The sequence below is a fragment of the Leopardus geoffroyi genome, chromosome C3 (assembly GCF_018350155.1).
Source record: "Leopardus geoffroyi isolate Oge1 chromosome C3, O.geoffroyi_Oge1_pat1.0, whole genome shotgun sequence".
In the NCBI taxonomy this organism is placed as follows: Eukaryota; Metazoa; Chordata; class Mammalia; order Carnivora; family Felidae; genus Leopardus; species Leopardus geoffroyi.
The window spans coordinates 59,693,157-59,713,894 of record NC_059338.1 but is presented as its reverse complement, the minus strand read 5'-3'; the positions used below and the strand labels follow the sequence as shown (position 1 = coordinate 59,713,894).

At 37.8% G+C, this 20,738-nt stretch overlaps 1 protein-coding gene across 2 annotated transcripts in view; it reads left to right on the top strand.

The window, feature by feature from the left end:
* The first annotated feature begins 2,258 nt into the window (after positions 1–2,258).
* The window catches only part of MAEL (maelstrom spermatogenic transposon silencer), a 38,844-nt gene continuing 20,364 nt past the window's right edge, over positions 2,259–20,738 (top strand). Inside the window, exons 1-8 of one of the 2 annotated variants that reach the window (XM_045453068.1) lie at positions 2,266–2,520; positions 2,790–2,882; positions 4,488–4,587; positions 5,536–5,691; positions 7,325–7,366; positions 18,090–18,214; positions 18,628–18,682; positions 18,806–18,947. In XM_045453068.1, coding sequence (XP_045309024.1) covers positions 2,389–2,520; positions 2,790–2,882; positions 4,488–4,587; positions 5,536–5,691; positions 7,325–7,366; positions 18,090–18,214; positions 18,628–18,682; positions 18,806–18,947 — 845 coding nt within the window. In that variant the 5' untranslated portion in view covers positions 2,266–2,388. Of the gene's footprint in view, positions 2,521–2,789; positions 2,883–4,487; positions 4,588–5,535; positions 5,692–7,324; positions 7,367–18,089; positions 18,215–18,627; positions 18,683–18,805; positions 18,948–20,738 lie in introns of both variants that reach the window. The other variant, XM_045453069.1, reaches the window with a different exon arrangement.

Sequence of the window (20,738 nt, the reverse complement as noted above, 5' to 3'; positions counted from 1 at the left end):
CATTCCACTTAATTTAATTCCTGAGTAGCAGTCTACTACAGATGTTCTACAATTTGCTTATCAGTTAATCTATTAATGAATGTAAATAGAGCTGCTATGAAAATTCGTGTATAAGTCTTTGTGTGGATATGCGTTTTCACTTCTCCTAAAGAGTGGAACTTCTGGGTCCTATGGTAAGTAAGAAACTGTCATGCAATTGTCCCACCAATAATATATGGAAATTCTAGTTGCTTCACATCCTTGCCAACATTTTAAACCAATATATTGGAAAACCTAAATGAATGAGACAATTTTCTAAAAAATGTAAATTACCAAATTTGACTGAAGGAAAATTAAAAAACTTGAAAAAAAATAATAACCATACAAACTACTGAAACGGTAAACAAGGGCAACTCTATCCGCCAAAGCTATACTAGGGTCAAAGACTTTTACCAGTAAGTTCTACCAAACTGTGAAGGAATATATAATTCCCATATACTGTTTAATGTGAACACAGAAAAAGATGGCAGTTCATTCTATCACAATGCTGATACCAACATTTTGTAAGGCTAGCACAAAAATATAATTCAGTATCACTTCAAACAAGGAAGCAAAAAATCTTATATTAAGTTAAAAAAAAAGCAATGTTTCATGATCAAGAAGAGGTTATACTCAGAAAAGTAGGATGCTTCAAAATTAGAGAAATCCAGCAGGATCATTTATTTAAAAAATTTTTTTTTTAATTTTTTTTTTAACGTTTATTTTTGAGACAGAGAGAGACAGAGCATGAGCAGGGGAGGGTCAGAGAGAGAGGGAGACACAGAATCTGAACCGGGCTCCAGGCTCTGAGCCCGACGCAGGGCTCGAACTCACCGACCGTGAGATCATGACCTGAGCCGAAGTCGGATGCTTAACCGACTGAGCCACCCAGGCGCCCCTATTTAAACAATTTTTAATATTTATGTATTTTTGAGAGAGAGACAGAGACACAGCACGAGCAGGGGAAGGGCAGAGAGAGAAGGAGACACAGAATCTGACGCAGGCTCCAGGCTCCGAGTCATCAGCACAGAGCCCGATGAAGGGCTAGAATCCACCAACCTAGATCATGACCGGAGTTGAAGTTGGGGGTTTAATCCACTGAACTACCCAGGCGCCGGCCCCCCCCCCCCAGCAGTATCATGTATTATATTAACAAATTAAAGAATAAAACCATATGATCATCTGAAATGATCCACAAAAAGCATTTAATAAGTTTTCAACTCCTATTCTTGACTTAAAAACATATACGACGGGTCGCCTGGGTGGCTCAGTCGGTTGAACCACCGGACTTCCGCTCAGGTTGTGATCTTGCGGCTTCGTGAGTTCCAACCCCGAATCTCGCTCTCTACTGTCGGTGCCGAGCCCGCTTCGGATCCTTTGTCACTCTCTCTCTTTCAAAAATAAAATAAAAAACATTTAAAATATATATACATCAACATGTATACACATGCTTAATAAACTGACCTCATAAGGGGATTTCTTTGTGAAGCATATAGAACACTGAAACCAAAGCCTTCTGTATACACCAGCAGTAACCAATTAAAAGATGCAAGTTTCCATAGCAGCTACAAATATATTCCTGACCTTTCTGGGGAAACCTATAAAATTTTATTCAAGGACGTTATTCATGTTTTTTTTTTTTTTTTTCAGGGACATTATTTTAAATCTCAGCTTTTTATTGTCGGTTTTCTTCCTCACATATTGCAAACTGCTTTATAAAACCCCATGTTCTTTGCAACCATAACAAGTGTAATTAAAGAACGGGGGGGGGGGGGGGAGCGAAACGAAAAGGCAACAACATCCGCCGCCCCGCGTGCCCCATATTGGTTGATGTACTTGTTCCGTCACCTTCCTTCTCAAACTCCCCCCATTAGATTGTAAACTTCTTGGGGGAAAAGATCTTGTTTGTCGCGCTCCTGTCTCTTTCCCCCACCCAACACCTTTCACAGTGCTTGACACAGAGCTGGCCTTTTACAGTCGTAAAACATGAAAGAACCTAAACAACTCACCAGGCCTCTTTTTCTCTACCTACTTTAACACATACTACGCAACAATGTACAGGAATTGCGCCGAGCCTTCCACGTGACAGCACACGCACCAACGCCTCATCCCAGCCAATCAGAATGCTTTGCACCTGTGACCGAGCTCCGCCCCCCCCTCCACCCCACCCCCACGGCTCCACGAGTCAGCCTCGGACTGCTTTTCTCCCGGCAAGGCCAATGCGGCTGCGCACCGCGCCCTGATTGGTTGAGCGCCGCAGGCCTTCGCGCGCAGGCGCCTGCCTCGGTTACTAAGGGCGGGAGCCCGGCGAGGGCGCCGGCGGCTTGTGCTGTCTCAGGCCCGGGTCGTCGAATCTTGGCCTCGCTCGCCATGCCAAACCGCAGGACCAGCCGTAATGCCTACTATTTCTTTGTGCAGGAGAAGATCCCCGAACTACGGCGGCGAGGCCTGCCCGTGGCTCGCGTAGCTGATGCCATCCCCTACTGCTCTGCTGACTGGGCGGTAAGTAAGGCTGGAGGGGGGGGGGGGGCAATGGGGGGCGGGGGGGGGGTAGAGCAGGCAGTTGGGCAGGTGAGAGGGCGAGGCGGGAAGGATGGAGGCCTCGAAGAGACCAGTGACCCCTTGGCCCCTTCTGGAGGGAAAGGAAGTCCGGCCCTAAGGCAAACCGACGCGGAAACCTCCTGGAAAGTCTAGGCTTCCGCGTCTGGGGCCTAGGGCACTCAGTCCTCATTGCCGCTTCTCTCCTTTCTGTCCCCTTAAATGTCCCCAAGCTCCTGAGGGAGGAAGAAAAGGAGAAGTATGCAGAAATGGCTCGGGAGTGGAGAGCAGCCCAGGGAAAGGACTCTGGGCCTTCGCAGAAGCAGGTAAAGTTAGAGAAGAGCAGTTACCTGCTTGGCACATAGGCGTGTTCAGTGAATGCTGGAGGAGTGAATGGGTGACATGTAGACTAAAAGGGTAGGCTGGTGGGTGATTTGGGTTAATGCAAAGAAGGATTTTTTTTTTTTCTTTTTCCTGGTGTCAGAATGCCTGTTAAAAAGCCAACGGGCTCCCTGGGCACCTGGCTGGCTTGGTTGGTGGAACATGCGACTCTTGATTTCAGGGTTGTGAGTTCAGCCCCACATTGGGCAGGGAGCCTACTGGAAAAAATTTAAAGAGCCAACAGGTTCCCTAGCTAGGGCAAACCACACATTGTTGTTATTTGGTGGTGTGAAATCACCAAACAGGGAAATCCCTATTCGGAAACCTGCAACCAATAAACCATGATCCGCAATGGGGGAGTTGGGTTTTAGGATTTGTACTAGATGATCTTTAAGGGTTCCTTTCAACCCCATTATGATTAAAGACTCCCTTTTTGAATGTTTAAAAGTAGCTCGGACCATTCTGTCTTTTTAAATGACACTTGGAACCAGACCAGTTGTGTTTGAAATTTGGAAATAACAAAACTTGCACATGCTGGTGAAGGTTAATGTGCCTTATAGTAAGAATTGAATAATGTTTATTTGGGTAAAGTTATGACTAGTAAAATGATAAAGTACTAAAAAATTTTCTTGTTGATTTGTATCAAGAAAATGCAGGGTTGGGGTGTCTGGGTAGCTCAGTTGGTTAAGTGGCTGACTTTGGCTCAGGTCATGATCTCAGGGTTTGTGAGTTCAAGCTCCTCATTAGCTCTCTGCTGTCAGCCAGGATCCTCTGTCCCTCCACCGTGTGCATGCTCTCTCAAAAATAAATAAACATGAAAAAAAAATTCAGGGTAGTTGTGGACTTTTCCCCTCCCTCTGTGTTCTTTCCATTCTTACATAGTAAAATTCCATTCTTTTTTTAAACTGTCAACATCAGATTGAAGTTCAAGAGAGCTTTGCTTGCTTTAGGTTTGAGAGATTGTTTTATTTTGTAGATGTATATTTGAGTAGAAGCTCTAATCAGTTGCATTGGTACTTAGTTATACTTGTGGGCTTTGATTTTTTTTTTTTTTACTATAATTTCTCATAAGAAATTTCCTCTCATAATGTAAGCCATGTTGTGTACATACCTCATTGAGACTTGGAGTCAGCATGATCGGGTTTTTATTTTTAGCAAAAATCGTGTTAAAGTACTTTGTCGAACAATGTTCTTTTGGCCACTGGGCTGGCATATATTATGTGATTCAGTGGGATTGATTTAGGTTATCAGTAGTGGGCATTAAAAAATTTTTTTTGGATTATCAGTAGTGGGCACATGGTTTTCAGGAATAGTTGAATTGGTTGTTTACTCATCTTTTGATTTAGAATATTTACAGATTTTGCCCTTGTCTCCCTTTGGGTTGTTGGTGTCACTGACAGATATGTGTTTATTTACTCATTGGGGTTCATTGGCCTAGAGAGGTTACTGAAGTAATCTATGAGCTGTTTTTGTTATTTTGCTAACTTTAAGTATATGTATAAAGTGACCAGTAAGAGTTTAAGAATGTGATGAATTCTCTTCCTCTTTAGAAACCTTTTCCCACCCCACTGAGGAGGCCAGGCATGCTTGTACCAAAGCAGAATGTTTCACCCCCGGATATGTCAAGTTTGTCTCTAAAAAGTGATCAAGGTATAATAATTCTAAAATGTTTTGCTTAGATAAATGTGGGTGCTCAAATTGATCAAATGATCAGTAAATATATGTTCTGTTCGTTTTGATCCTGCATTTCAAAATAACTGACTACAAGTGTTCAAATTATAGTGGTGCTAAAGTTGTAAAAGATGAGCTAATTTGCGTTTGTTGAAATAACACTGGAGAGGTTTTGTTTTATACAAAAATCTGGTCTCTTGGTTAATAACCACTTCATGTGTTACTAAATATACTTCTTAGATTTAAGTGTTTATAACTAGACCCTTAAAATACATTTAAATTACAAAGAGAAGGTTGAATTATTGAGTTGGCCTGGAAAAGAATGTAGCTAATAAGAGCCCTTGTTATTCCTTCTGGCTGTTTTTATTGTGTTATGAATTTGTTGAAGATTAATAAACTTTTAACAGTCTTAAATTGTGGCCAATCCTGGTGTATAAAACCCTTCTCGCAATCTCATATTTCTTTCTTCCTTTAGAGAATTTATTGGTGTTCTTATGTAAATTGGTAAAAAGTAAAGAGTGAACTAAATTGTCCATAGTTTATATCACGCAGTTTTTCTACACTGATTCTACTTGGCTTTATTTCCCAAACCTCTTGAATTTGTTGAATATGGGTCACAGCTTTTCTTAAGTCATTCCTGAAATTCAAGGCATATGTCTAACTAAATTATGTAGAGCTGGCTGCAAATTTGAATAATTTTGTTGCTTCATGCAGAGTGGTTACCACTGTAATCCTTGATAAGTATAATTATAAAAATTTTGATTCGTTTATCTGGTACAGATAATTAGTTTTCTCATTTCCAGCTCATTTAGGATTATAGGAACACAAGGAAAACGGTTCTAAAACTTTCTTTTGTAGAGGGGTAAACTCTCATCTATTTGTGCTGTCTTACTGCTTTTTTTTTTTTCTTTTTATTTATTTTTTTAGCTCTCCTTGGAGGCATTTTTTATTTTTTGAACATTTTTAGCCATGGTGAACTACCTCCTCATTGTGAACAGCGCTTCCTCCCTTGTGAAATAGGCTGTGTTAAATATTCTCTCCAAGAAGGTATTATGGCAGATTTCCACAGTTTTATAAATCCTGGTAAGTAGAGTGGGTAGATGCTAGATCTTAAAAACTATGCGTTTTATCTTGAGTTTATTTAATAATATTTGTTTTCTTAAAGGCTGATGCATAGTTGAGTTCCTAAAATGTAACAAGACTTCATCATAATTGGTTGAAAAATCATTAAGAATTAGGTGTTTACACGGGGTTTTTTAGTTGAAGCTTTTAACCTCAAGAACGCATTAGAGTTGGGTGGATGGTATACCTGAAAATGTGTATGTAGCCTGGCGTTTGCTTGCCTATGGCCTTACGTCTTGGAATTTTCTAAAAGCTTTTTATGCCTTTGCTCTTTTATTTTTTTAACCCATCCTTTATCTTGGCGATCACTAGTTTTTAACTTGATGTTGCTTTGTAACCTTCAGCAAAGTTATTAACCTTTCTGAACTTATTAGCTTATCAGTAAAGTGGGAATAATTCCTATTGTTGGCTGCTCTAAGGAATACAAGAGAAGGTATGGAAATAGCCTAGTACTTAATAGCTTCTCAGATGTTCTCAATACTTTTTTTTCTGGATATTCCACTCAAGCAAAAGAGGTAGTAATGAAGACAGGATTCAATTCACTTACCAAGAGGATAGATAAAGGACCAGTAATACTTTTTAAGGTAAGGAGGTGAACTATATAGGGAGAAGAGTAAAGGGAAAGAGGTTGAGGAGAGAACTTCATCTTTAGTTTTGTCAGTTGCTTTAAAATTCATTAGTACAGGGGTGCCTGGGTGGCTCGGTCGGTTAAGCGTCCGACTTCGGCTCAGGTCATGATCTCACGGTCCATGGGTTCGAGCCCCGTGTCGGGCTCTGTGCTGACAGCTCAGAGCCTGGAGCCTGTTTCAGATTCTGTGTCTCCCTCTCTCTGTGACCCTCCCCCGTTCATGCTCTGTCTCTCTCTGTCTCAAAAATAAATAAACGTTAAAAAAAAAAAAATGAAAAAAATAAAAATGAAAAAAATAAAAAATAAAATTCATTAGTACAGGCCAGCACTTTTCCTTGTGTTTAGATGACAGAAAAACTAAAAACTAATTATCCTACTCACACCTGTGAGAGTTGTTGCTTAGAATAAGTTAAATAACTGTTTTTCTTCATATGGTTACAAAAAATTAAAAAGATAGAATTTGGAGACTTTTTTTTTTTAAATACATACATGAATACCTATATCAAGGGCCTTCTGGACCCCTCGTTAAGACTTCTTTAGCCCAAGTTTTCTTTACCTAGTATTTTTTTCTGTAACTTTCTTTTTATGTACATATAAAGTTTATTTTGAGAGACAGCCTGTGGGGGGTGAGGAGAGAGGGAGAGAGAGAATCCCAAGCAGGGCTCCATCCCATGACATTGTGACCTAAGCTGAAACCAAGGGCCAGACACTTAACTGACTGAGCAGCCAAAGTGACCTCTATGAGTAACTTCCTTTTCAAAACAGCTTAGACAATATACCAAAATTCTTTAATACTCCTCATTCCTCTGGGTAAAACAAAACAAATCTCTATGAAAATTTAATCGTTTGTGTTTTCACATAGCAGTAACAGTTACCTACCTATGTTATTTATGACTTGATCATCCTATGAAACATTGCTATAGCAAAACCAGAGAACTTCTCTCAACAAAATATTTTGTATTATAGGTGAAATTCCACGAGGATTTCGGTTTCATTGTCAGGCTGCAAGTAAGTATAAATGAATGGGGTAGAATATAGGCATTGAATGTGTATGTACCTGATTAAGACTTACTGCTTTAAATGAACACGTAAAACATAATTTGGAGGAAGAATAATCTTACTGTTGGAGACTCTTCATAGAAATGATAGATGGCGCATGTGATCCTTAAAAACCTGAAAATTAAATAGATTGTGGGACACCAAAGGATATGACTGTATACCTAAGCTCTGAACTAAACTCTTTTAGAAACTAGGTTTTGGGGCGCCTGGGTGGCACAGTCGGTTAAGCGTCCGACTTCAGCCAGGTCACGATCTTGCGGTCCGTGAGTTCGAGCCCCGCGTCAGGCTCTGGGCTGATGGCTCAGAGCCTGGAGCCTGTTTCCGATTCTGTGTCTCCCTCTCTCTCTGCCCCTCCCCCGTTCATGCTCTGTCTCTCTCTGTCCCAAAAATGAATAAACGTTGAAAAAAAAAATTGAAAAAAAAAAATTAAAAAAAAAAAAAGAAACTAGGTTTTAGCAAGTTTCCTCTGTGATTAGAATGAAAATCATGATAATTTTATTTTTTATTTATATTCAAAATTATCATTGTTTTAAGTTTGTTTTTTTACTTAATGCTAAGTTTTTCAAATATGCATGATAAGCAGCTATTATGTAACATTTATAATGCTGTTCTTCATAAATGAAGAGAACATTTTAGAGTCACTTTTAATTACGTCCTTTGAGTTTTTTCCAGTCTTCGTGAAAAATATGTACTAGTCCTTTTTTTGTTTTGCCTGGGATCAGGGCCATAGACTGTGGAACAAGGTAAGGGCAAATTTTTTTAGTTGATTACTTTATGTAGCTTTGAATGGAAAAAAAAATGTATAAAGCAGAAGAATTCTGTTGCAGTTTTTGAAGTGTGAACCTAGCTAATCTCCCCACGTAGTACGTCATCTGAGGTTATTCAACTAAATAGGTGGTAGTAAAACAAAAATAGAAACTTAGCTGGTGAATTAACTTCACTTTTTTACTTAAGCTGTTTCTGGTTTGTTCATCTGTTGAGTGCATTGGAATCCCTGCAATTTGCCAGACACTCATTTATGAGAGTGCCACTGGCTTACTGTTTATTATTCTGGTTCTGATAAGTACTTGATTTAAAAAAAAAAAGTTTTTAAGGCTTATTTTTACAACATTTTCAAGTCAACCAGATTAACGGAAAGTGTGGTTCTTAAAAACCTATTAAAGACTCTAGAAGGGTTTTCTTAATATGTTATTTTAAACTAATTAAAATTGAACACAGTTCATTCAGGAAACTTAGATCTTTTGGAGCTCATCAATTTCGACATGTCTTAAATTGCCAATTTGATAACGCTGGGAAATGTGCCAGTTAAATAAAATAAATGATTCTATTAGAGTGATGGCTGTGTCGACATAATAACTAAAAATGCTTATGCTAGTGTAATCAACCTGATGCTTAGGAAAAGATCATGTTTCAAAGGGGAACATGCTGAAGCAAATTTACATGTGGATGCAGTGTAAGTAGTAGCTAAGGAATGTACATGTAGATCTTTCAAATGCTCCTGTGCTATCTGGCCTTTTATGAAATATGTGTAAGTGAATCGAGGGAATACTTCATGGATGGGTGTTATGGTTTAGCACATTAGAATCAAAGAATTTCAAGAGATTTTGGTACGGAATCCATTAATTTCCCCACCCCCACTGCCTTGCTTTTCTCTGAAAAGGTACTTCAGATTCTGCATGAGAGTGTGGGAGTAGGAGGTCTTGGACCTTCTCTCTCTCCCCCACTTTAACCAGAGGAGCTCTGCTTCTGTCCATTTTACTGGTTAATTTTCTTGAGAGAAGTTCTGCTTTAAAAAAAGCAAAGCTTTGAAAACTGCTTTTGGCTTCCCGTACAAAAGGTCTATCAGCTTTTAAAATTAGTCTTCATACACAAAGAGTATAACATTGACTTAAGGTATAAAGAACGTTAATGAACATCTGTGCATTCACCAGTCAGCTGAAGAAATAATAGCGGTGCCCTATCTTTGAAGGTCCCTGTAGCTCTCCTTGATTGCATCCCCCTCCCTTTTTATGAGAGAGACACTATTTGGAATTTTGTGCTAATCATTTTCTCTTTTCTGAATAGTTTTATTGTGAATACATATGTATTTAAATGGTGTATTTAGGGGCACCTAGGTGGCTCATTTGGTTAAGCGTCCAACTTCAGCTCAGGTCATGATCTCACAGTTCGTGAGTTCAAGCCCTGCATCGGGTTCTCTGCCGTCAGCATGGAGCCCACTTTGGATCCTCTGTTCCTCACTCTCTGTCCCTCCCCTGCTTGCTCGCTCGCTCTCTCTCTCTCTCAAAAATAAATAAACGTTAAAAAAAATTAAAGGGTATATTTAATTGTTTTTTTTTTTTTAACTTTTATGTAATTAACATTGTGTGCTTGTTTCCATACCTGTATTTGTTTTTTTTTAACTCAACATTACTTTTCCCCAATTTTTGTATTGGAATGTCTTTTATATTGGTTTGGGGAATTTTATTATGTATCTGCTTACTGACTTAATTACAGGTACCTATTTTCAGTGTATGCATTGTATTTTTTTTTTTTTTTTTTTTTTTTACTGTCATTGTGGCGTCTTTCAATGAACAGAAGTTATTTTTAATTTAGTAAATGTATCCTCCTTTCCCTTAGGGTTTTGAGGGTTCTTAATGTCTTATTTAAGAATCTTCTACCTGCAGGCGATAAAGATAGCTTTTATTAAGTTTTGTTTTTCATATCCCAAGTTCTTATTCCACCTGGCACTGACTTGTGTAATGGTGTGAAATAGAGGTTCTATTTCTTTTTTTTTCCTGTGTAGATAATTAGTTGTCTCAGCATCATTTATTATTACTGTTTTGTTTTTTTTTTTTTTAATGTTTGTTTATTTTGAGAGAGTGCATTCAGGCGAGCGGGAGAGAGAGAATCCCAAGCAGCCTCCATGCTCAATGAAGAGCAGGACTCAGGGCTTGAACTCCAGATCCATGAGATGATGACCTGAGCTGAAATCAAGAGTCAGACGCTCAACCGACTGAGCCACTGAGCCATGGTGCCCCTCAGTGTCATTTATTAAATAATCAGCTTGTTCCTCAGTATGTAGTGCCACATTTCTGCAGATGTCTTTGTGATATATTTATTTTGTTCTGTTGGTCTACTTGTGTTTTTTTTTTGGTGTTCATACCATTGAATACAGTATTTTGATGATATCTATTTAGACAAGTTCCTTGACTTTGTTTTGGAACATCACAGCTATTCTTGACCCTTTGCTCTTCCATACAATTCAGAGTATCATGCTTCACAAAAAGCTTTGTTGAAATTTAGATTGGAATCACCTTTAAATCTTTAGATCATTTTGGACAAAACTGACAACTTCATGATACTCTGTGAACATGGGGTTACATTTTAATTTTGGATCTGTGATGCCTTATAATACTCATAATTTTCTTCACAGTGATCTTACTATCTCATTAAATTTATAGCTTATAAATTTTATGATTTATAATGTCTCTTGAAATTATATTTTTATTTACTCTTATGTTTTAGTTTTATCCAACCATTGCTGAACTATAATTCTTGAGTTTGGTCAATTCCTTAGATCTGTGAAATGATGTTTTTCCTAATCTATATATTTTTTTATTAAAAATTAAAAATTTTTAAATGTTTATTTTTTGAGAGAAACAGAGATAGAATGTGAGTGGGTTAGGGGCAGAGAGAGAGGGAGACACCGAATCCGAAGCAGGCTCCAGGCTCTGAGCTGTCAGCACAGACCCTGACACGGGGCTCTAACCCACGAGCCATGAGATCATGACCTAAGCCAAAGTCGGTCACTCAACTGACGGAGCCACCCAGGCGCCCCTATTTTTTCATTTAAAATTTAAAAAATATGTGTAACTGTGCTGGTTAGGAACTCTAGTTTTTTAATGTTTCATCGGTGAGTATGTTGTTGGCTGTAGTTTTTTCTTCTCTTATTTTTCGTATGCACTTTTTTTTTTTTTAATTTTTTTTTTCAACGTTTATTTATTTTTGGGACAGAGAGAGACAGAGCATGAACGGGGGAGGGGCAGAGAGAGAGGGAGACACAGAATCGGAAACAGGCTCCAGGCTCTGAGCCATCAGCCCAGAGCCTGACGCGGGGCTCGAACTCACGGACTGCGAGATCGTGACCTGGCTGAAGTCGGACGCTTAACCGACTGCGCCACCCAGGCGCCCCATCGTATGCACTTTTTTTTTAATGCAAGTTAACATAGTGTAGTATTGGTTTCAGAAGTAGAATTTAGTGATTTATCACTTACGTATAACATCCAGTGCTCATCCCATCAAATGCCCTCCTCCTTAATGCCCGTCACCCGTCTAACCCATCCCCTACCCACCTCCCTTCCAGCAACCCTCAGTTTGTTCTCTGTATTTAAGAGTCTCTTACGGTTTGCTTCCCTCTCTGTTTTCATCTTATTTTTCCTTCCCTTCCCCTATGGTCATCTGTCGTATTTCTTAAATTCCACATATGAGTGAAATCCTACGAGATCTGTCTTTTCTCTGACTTACTTTGCTTAGTGTGATACACTTGTAGTTCTATCTATGCTGTTGTAAATTGCAATATTTCATTCTTTTTGATTGCTGAATAATATTCTCTTGTACCACATTTTCTTTATCCATTCATCAGTCGATGGACATTTTGGCTTTCTCCATAATTTGGCTGTTGTTGGTAGTGCTGCTGTAAACATTGGGGTGCATGTGCCCCTTTAATCAGTATTTTTATATCCTTTGGATAAATACCTATTAGTGCAATTGTTGGGTTGTAGGGTAGTTCTATTTTTAATTTTTTGAGGAACCTCCATACTGTTTTCCAAAGTGGCTGCACCAGTTTGCATTCCCACCAACAGTGCAAGAGGATTCCCCTTTCTCTGCACCCTCGCCAACATCTGTTGTTTGCTGAGTTGTGAATTTTAACCATTCTAACAGGTGTGAGGTGGTATCTCGTAGTTTTGATTTGTATTTCCTTGATGATGAGTGATGTTGAGCATCTTTTCATGTGTCAGCCTTCTGGATGTCTTTAGAAAAGTGTATTCATGTCTTCTACCCATTGCTTCACTGGATTACTTGTTTTTTGGGTGTTGAGTTTAAGTTTTTTATAGATTTTGTATACTGACCCTTTATCTGATACATCGTTTGCAAATATCTGTTCCCATTCTGTCAGTTGCCTTTTAGTTTTGTTGATTTTATTTCCTTCACTTGCAGAAGCACAGAGATCCCAATAGTTCATTTTTACTTTTGTTTCCCTTGCCACTGGAGACTGTGTAAAGAAGTTGCTGCGGTCAAGGTCAAATAGGTTCCTGCCTGTGTTCTCCTGTAGGATTTTGATTATTTCCTGTCTCACATTTTGGTCTTTTGGCCATTTTGAATTTATTTTCATGTGTGGTTTAAGAAAATGGTCCAGTTTCATTCTTCTGCATGCCTCTGTCCAGTTTTTCCAACACCATTTGCTTGAAGAGACTGTCTTTCTTCATTGGATATTTTTTCCTGCTTTGTCGAAGATTAGTTGGCCATACATTTGTGGGTCTGTTTCTGAGTTCTCTGTTCTGTTCCATTGATGATCTATGTGTCTGTTTTTGTGTCAGTACTATACTGTCTTGTTGATTACAGCTTTGTAATATAGCTTGAAGTCCAGAATTGTGATGCCTCCAGCTTTGGTTTTCTATTTTAACATTACTCTGGCTGACATTATTTTGGGGTCTTTTCTGATTCCATATATTAGTGCATTAGTATATACTCCTGATCAGAGTAAAGATGTTCCCTTCTACTCCCAGTTTGGTTAGAGATATCAGTTGCACATTTTAATGAATAGTTTTTCTGTATCTCAGGTGATTTGTGTCTTTTTGTTCATCTGGTAATTTGCTAATGCTAAACCAACCTTACATTCCAGCAATAAACCCATTATAGTGACTGTATAGCTCTTAAATTGCTGAATTTGGTTTGCTAATATTTTGTTTTAGGATTTGTACGTTCATGTTAAAGACTTTGATTAATCTTACCTAATTTTGTTCTCAACGTTATTTTGCCATCCTAAAATGGGCTAGAGAATGTGTCTTCAGTTTAATTTACGTTTGGTTCTCTTTTATGGTTCTGCTAAAATAATCTATTTTTTACTTCTCTGAACATTTAAAGCCTTATGTCTGAAAAACATAGGGATCTTTTTGGGGGGGGGTCTGTTGGTTATCTTGATGTCAAGTACCTGATCTCTTCATATGTCTTATTTTTTTCTCCCCCACCCCCATCTGATTATTTTTGAGGGCTGAACAGTACATAGAAAAACTTGTTATCCTTCTCTGAAGAAAATTTGTGACTGCTTCTGGCAGAAAGATGCTGTCACTAGCCATCTCAGAGTACCTTAATCCAATTTCAGGGATTGAGATAATGTAAAATTGGGTTCGTATCTTTTAAGAGTCTATTTCTGATTGATCTCTAAAAAGGGGGGAAGGTAGACAGATTACCACCAAAGGATCATCTGTAAAATTTGCAATTGACTTGAGTATAAACAGTGGAAGCAAGAAGGCAATTGAATATTCTTTTAATTATAATTTTTAATATACACAAGTAATACTAGAGTAATACTTTTTAATGTCTTATTTACCTATTTGAGAGAAAGGGAGAGAGTATGAGAGGGGAAGGGGGAGAGAGAGAGGGAGAGAGAATACCAAGCAGGCTCCGTGTTGTCAGTACAAAGCCCAACGAGGGGCTCAGACCCACAAACCGTGAGATCATGACCTGAGCTGAATACAAGAGATGGATGATTAACTGACCTAGCCACCCAAGTGGTCCTACAGTAATATTTTTTTTTAAAGGTTTTATTTTTAAGTAATCTCCACACCCAGCATGAGGCTCTAATCCACAACTCAAAGACCAAGAGTCACATGCTCCACCAACTGAGCCAGCCAGGCACCCCCAGAGTAATAGTTTTAATTCTTATATATCTAAGTCTTTTGAAAACTGCTCAGTTTATCAGACTCTAAATCTCCTCTTCCAGAATTCATAAATGCCCCAAATTACCAATGAACCCAAATGCCAGAATCCACTTTCTAGGATTCCTTCTTCTCCAAGATTTTGGACCCCCGGTTCCTTACTGTAATTTTCTCTCTGCAGTGCTCTCAAGCAGGTGTTTCATTCATAGAGTTCTAGTCTGTTGCTATCAGAAATTGAACTCTTCCTGTGTGTCCTTTTTTATAACTTTATGATAAAATTCATAATTTGATCATAAGCGTGAATATTTATCATCTGTACTGAATAATTTCAGTAGCTGGAATACTTTGGATCTCATTCTATCAAATTTGGTTTGGTTCTCATTCTTCTTTCATCCTGTACCTGGTTATTCATATATAATGTTTGAAAAAATGTTTTTTTTTTGAGTTTGACAAATTTAGTGGTATTTTAGTAAAGACATTCATCTCAATCGTTTCTCTCCCCTCTTGACCTTAGGTTAATAATTCATTTGAGTCCAGACAATATGTAGGAAAAGATGTTATTTTAACATAAACAACAAAATGGACAAAAGTGGAAAGTTTGCTTACATTAAAGCAAGTTAAATTCATGTATTATATAATTAAATCATGTAAGAACTGATAGTTCTATATATATTTCCATTGTTTTACTTGGGGTTTACTTTCAACTTAAAAGCAAAATGCAGATGAACAAAGCATTAGGAATACAGGCTGCTTCTCTGGAGTTAATCCCTGTTTAAAAGAGCTCAGCGAGTGGTTGCTACCAATAAAGTAGTCTGAAGCTGCTTCCATATTAAACATTGTAGGAGTTTTCAAGGAAATCATTTTACCGTATGTTTCTTTTATCTGTGATTATGCTTTTAAAGATGTGCTTAACTGTCACATTAAAAAAATTCAAGTTTTTTAGAAAGCCTATAGTACATAGATCTAACAATGTGGTCGGAGATTCCATAGAATATGTTTAAAGATGTATTTTCTTTATTTTTATCTTCAGTATCTAAAATGTACATGATTAATGTGTATAATACTTTAAAAAATACATGTATAATTTTTAGTATATGTGCTGCCGAAGCGAGCACGAAAAAATATATGTATAATTCAAATAGCCATATTATTTTACTAACATAAGATTTCTTATATTAAGTTCAAATCAAATTCCATTTTCATAAATTAGTAAATGAAGCTTTAACAAAGGTATGGAAAGTGCATTTTTCTCATTTTCATCTTCATACAGTGTGGGTTTTTTGGTGTTACTACCTTTTAAAAAACAAAAACACCCACATATCTAAGTATTATACCTACATTTAAGTTTTTGGTGGTAGTTTGTATTTTAAAAGAAACTACTTCTTCATGAGTTGCCTCAAGATCTGGTGGAAATGCTTACAGGAACTAGCTAAGAACAAAAACTAAGAAGCACATTCACAATACTGATTTTACTTTGGTAGCAGATGGTCTTTGAAGACTAACGAAGGTAGACAGGACCCATTAAGGTGAAATGTACTATTTCAAATACTTAACAATTTACATAAAATGAAAACAAAGTTTTTTTAAAGAGGTAGGCATCTGTACCAGCTGATAGCAATGCAATACCTAGTTTATGAGGATCAAAAACAAATGCCCATTAGGGGAGAAAAAAAACCAAACCATGTTTTATTTAATGTACTTCCAGTCAATAATCCAGTAACATTTTCTTCCCAATACAGGCTGTTCCTGGGAGACAGTTTACATTAATAAGGGAGTCAAGAGTAATTGTTTGCAGTTTAAATAGATAATAACTTTTTGCATCCCTCTTGATAGTGTCTTAAAAAAAATATGTAATTCTAGGGGCACCTGGGTGGCTCAGTCGGTTGGGTGTCTGACTTTGGTTCAGATCATGATTTCATGGCTCGTGGGTTCAAGCCCCGCATCACACTCTGTGCTGACAGCTTGGAGCCTGGAGCCAACTTCGGATTCTGTGTCTCCCTCTCTCTCTGCCCCTCTCCCATTCATGCTCTGTCTCTCAAAAAATAAATAGACATTAAAAAAAAAAATGCAGTTCTTAGATACCATTTCTGATTTTTCTATTATCTGTAAGCTAATCACATGAAACTATAAAATTAGTAAATGTCTTGAAATCTGTATATAAAACATAAATTGCCTCTAATTTCAAATTCATTTATATATCACTCAATCTTAAAAAAAAAAAAAGTCTCCAAAGATAATCTTATACCGTTCTTTAAAAAAGGAAACTGTTGCAGGGCACCTGGGTGACTCAGTCGGTTGAATGTCCGACTTGGGCTCAGGTCATGATCCCGCAGTTCGTGAGTTCGAGCCCCACATCGGGCTCTGTGCTGACAGCTCGGAGCCTGGAGCCTGCTTCCAATTCTGTGTCTCTCTCTCTTTGCCCCTTCCCCGCTCATGCTCTGTCTCTCAAAGATGAATAAACGTTAAAAAAAATTTAAAAAAAAAGGAAACTGTTCCTTTTAACTTTACACCCACCCAACACCCCAATTTCAAAACACATCATTTAATTATCTTGGTCATGGACATTTCCAAGATGAGATTTTCTATTTCATTCCCATAGGTTCTGGTCATCAGAAAAATCATGCTTTCCTTTATTGAAGGAGTTTGGTCCTAATGATGTTGGTGTATCCCTTCCAGTATTCTTCATCCTCATCTTTGTTTCTGGAGTCATTTCCTCTGTTCACTATCTTCATCTTCACTAAAACCTACTGCTACTGAAAGGGTTTTTGGAGCAAGAGTTCCTCTAGGCTTACTTGATCCAAGTTTGATGGATATGGCTGAGGCTTTCTTTGTCACTACCTATGGTGCTTCCAAATTTGTGGATCTTTACAGGCTTTGTTGAGAGGTTTGCAGCTTCTTGTTCAGCTGATTACTTCTTGGTGTTGCAACTGGAACTTTCCCTTTCATTACTCTGACAGCTCCAGCTGGCTGTGGCTTCTTGGGCTTCTCCTTTCCTGCCTTCCTGGCCACCATTTTCCCCACTATGCTGAAAAAATGATTTTAAAGTAATTTGAGGTTTATAATGATGTTCCCTTCCTCCAGAAAAGATTTATGTTTGCTCTTACTAGACACCTGGAGGCCTCGCAAACCAGGCCTCCAAAGCTGTCACAAACACATTTCTCAGCCATGCAACTTCCTCCTCTTCTGGAATTGGTAAATAACTGCAGGGGGAGAAAACTGCCCCAAAAGCTAGGCTCTCTGGAGGGCCTTTTTGAATTTCTATATTCTCTTGCATCTGGGTTTATTAATTCCTTGCTACTGTGTGCTCTTGATATTTTCAAGTATTTTAAATTTTTGTGGAAGTTTGGTCTGAATTGGTCCACTTTTTATTGCAAGTGGAAATCTTGATTGTACAACCTTTAAAAAAGCAATCATTGCTATTAAGTTCTCCAGCCTTACATGAAAAGCAGAGGGGAATAGTGAAAACATACAGGCTTAGTCACTTAAACCTGGTTTTGAGTCCTTACTCCATTGATCACCAACTCTTAACTTACTATACTAACTTCTGTGATTCTCGGTTGTCTCTTCTCTAATAGGTGTGTATCCCCTTTCTCATAAGAATATCGGATAAAGTACCTAATCATAACTAGGCTTGGTACAAGTGCTTAAACATGAGTTACTCACTATCCTCTTCCTATACCCTCCTTCCTTACCCACTTTGTCATATTTGTCTTGGTCAAATTTTGAACTCCCTACTTCCTTTTTGTTTCCTTCAGGTGATTCTAGTCACAAGATTCCTATTTCAAACTTTGAATCTGGGCATGACCAAGCAACTGTGTTACAAAACCTTTATGGGTTTATTCACCCAAACCCAGGAAGCTGGCCACCTATCTACTGCAAGGTAATTTCAGTGTAAGAATTTTTTTTTAAGGTTATCCACTTAAGATACCAAAAGATCCACAAAAGGTACCCAAAGAAATTCTTTTAGATTAGGAGTTGAAGAACTGGGCTTTAATCTTACTAGTTTAGTGTAATCATGAACAGATGACCTTTTTCTGCATGTTGGTTTCTTCATGCGCCTACCCTAGGTCTCCCTTGCTTTTCACAAAGTCTGTTAACATTGCTTTATAAATGTAACTTTATTAATAGCAGTAGTCTTTTAAAATATATGTTGCTCTTTTTTATGGTTCTCATTTAGTTGTCACAAACCCTTTAGTCTTTCCCTTCCTGCCACCCCTATCTCCCCAGTTTGGAAGAACAACAATTGAACAATAATGTAGGAGAAAATACAAGTAAATTTTTTTCCTTCTCCAGTCTGATGACCGAGCCAGAGTCAACTGGTGTTTGAAGCATATGGCAAAGGCATCAAGTAAGTAAAACTAGGTTACTGTTCAAGTGCTTTATAATGTCTGTGTTTGTTTCCATTTTGATGTACATCTTCTGTGTATCTAAATTCACTAATTGTATGTCTTTTTCTATTTACCAATGGAAGAAATCAGGCAAGATCTAGAACTTCTCACTGTAGAAGATCTTGTAGTGGGAATCTACCAGCAAAAATTTCTTAAGGAGCCCTCTAAAACCTGGGTTCGGAGCCTCCTAGATGTGGCCATGTGGGATTATTCTAGCAACACAAGGTATTTATAATGATTTTGTGTTAGTGATTTTGACTTTTCTGAACTGAGAAAATATGACAAGATTGGTTTTTCCATCAATGGGCAGTGTTTTCCTATGAAACTTTGGAATCATTTCCTTGAATATAGGATTCCATTGATTGTCAGATACATTGTTACTTTGTCTGCAACTAAAAACAGACACACTACCAAATAACTGACAGGGTGCTTTATCACTTAGAATTTTTATACTGATGGAAGAATATATTTATTTAAACAGATGTCATATTACATAGAATTCTTGCATATATATATATATATGAAATATGTAAGTAAAATAAATTGAAAATATTTTATATTTTGAAATAATTTCAGGTTTACAGAAAAGTTGCAAGAATAGTACAGAAAAGTCCTATATGTCATTCTCTCAGATTTCCTAATTGTTAACATTTATTTATTTTTCAATGCTTATTTTTGGGAGAGGAAGTGCATATGTGCACGTGAGAAGGGGAGGGGCAGAGAGAGAGAGGGAGACAGGGTCCAAAGCAGGCTCTGCGCTGACAGCAGAAAGCCCAATGGAGGTCTCTAACCCACGAACCGTGAGATCATGACCTGAACCAAAGTCTGATGTTTAACGGACCGAGCCACCCAGGCTCCCCTCTAATTGTTAACATTCTAATACATTTTCTTTGTAACTTGCTCTCTAGACACAGTTTCTTTTTCTGAACCACTTGAGAGTAAGTTTCTGCCATGATGCCTTTTCACTTCTAAATATCAATGTATTGTTCCTAAGAACATGTATAGTAACATGATAAAATTATCAAAACAGGATATTGCCCTTGACATAATAGTGTTGTTTAATTGGAAATATTTTGCTAGTGTTCCAGTAATATATTTTATAGCAAAAGAAAATCTAGTCTAGGGTCCAACTCAGGAGCATATGTTGCATTTAGTTAGGTTTTTTTAGGCTCCTTTAATCTGAAATAGCTTCTCAGTCTTTGACTTTCTTTTGTTTAGTTTTTTTTCAAGTTTTTATTTAAATTTCAGCTAACATAATTGTGTAATATTAGTTTCAGGTGTAGAATGTAGTGATTCATTATTTGCATACCACACCCAGTGCTCATCACAACTGCCCTTCTTAGTACCCATCATCTATTTAACCCTTCCCCCTTGCCCGAGTCCCCTTCAGTAACTCTCAGTTTGTTCTCTGTAGTTAAGAGTCTATTTCTTGGTTTGCCTCTCTTTTTTCCCCCCCGTGTTCATCTGTTTTGTTTCTTAAATTCCACAAATGAGTGAAATCATATGGTATTTGTCTTTCTCTGACTGACTTAGTAGAATACTCTCTAGCTCCATCCACAGCATTGCAAATGGCAACATTTCACTTTTTTTCATGGCTGAGTTATATTCCTTTGTATATATCTTCTTTATCCATTCATCAATTGATGGACATTTGGGTTCTTTTGATAATTTGGCTATTATTGATAATGCTGCTAAAACATGGAGGTGCTTGTACCCCTTTGAATTCATATTTTTGTATCCTCTGGGTAAATACCTAGTAGTGCAATTGCCAGATGGTAGAGTAGTTCTATTTTTAACTTTTTGAGGAACTTTTTGACTTTTCCATACTATTTTCCAGAGTGGCTCATGCATGAAGTTTGCATTCCCACCAGCAGTGAGGGTTCCCCTTTTTCTACATCCTCACCAACACCTGTTGTTTCCTGTGTTAATTTTAGCCATTTTGACTGGTGTGAGGTGATAACCTTGTTGTAGTTTTGATTTGTATTTCCTTGATGATGAATGATGTTGAGCATCTTT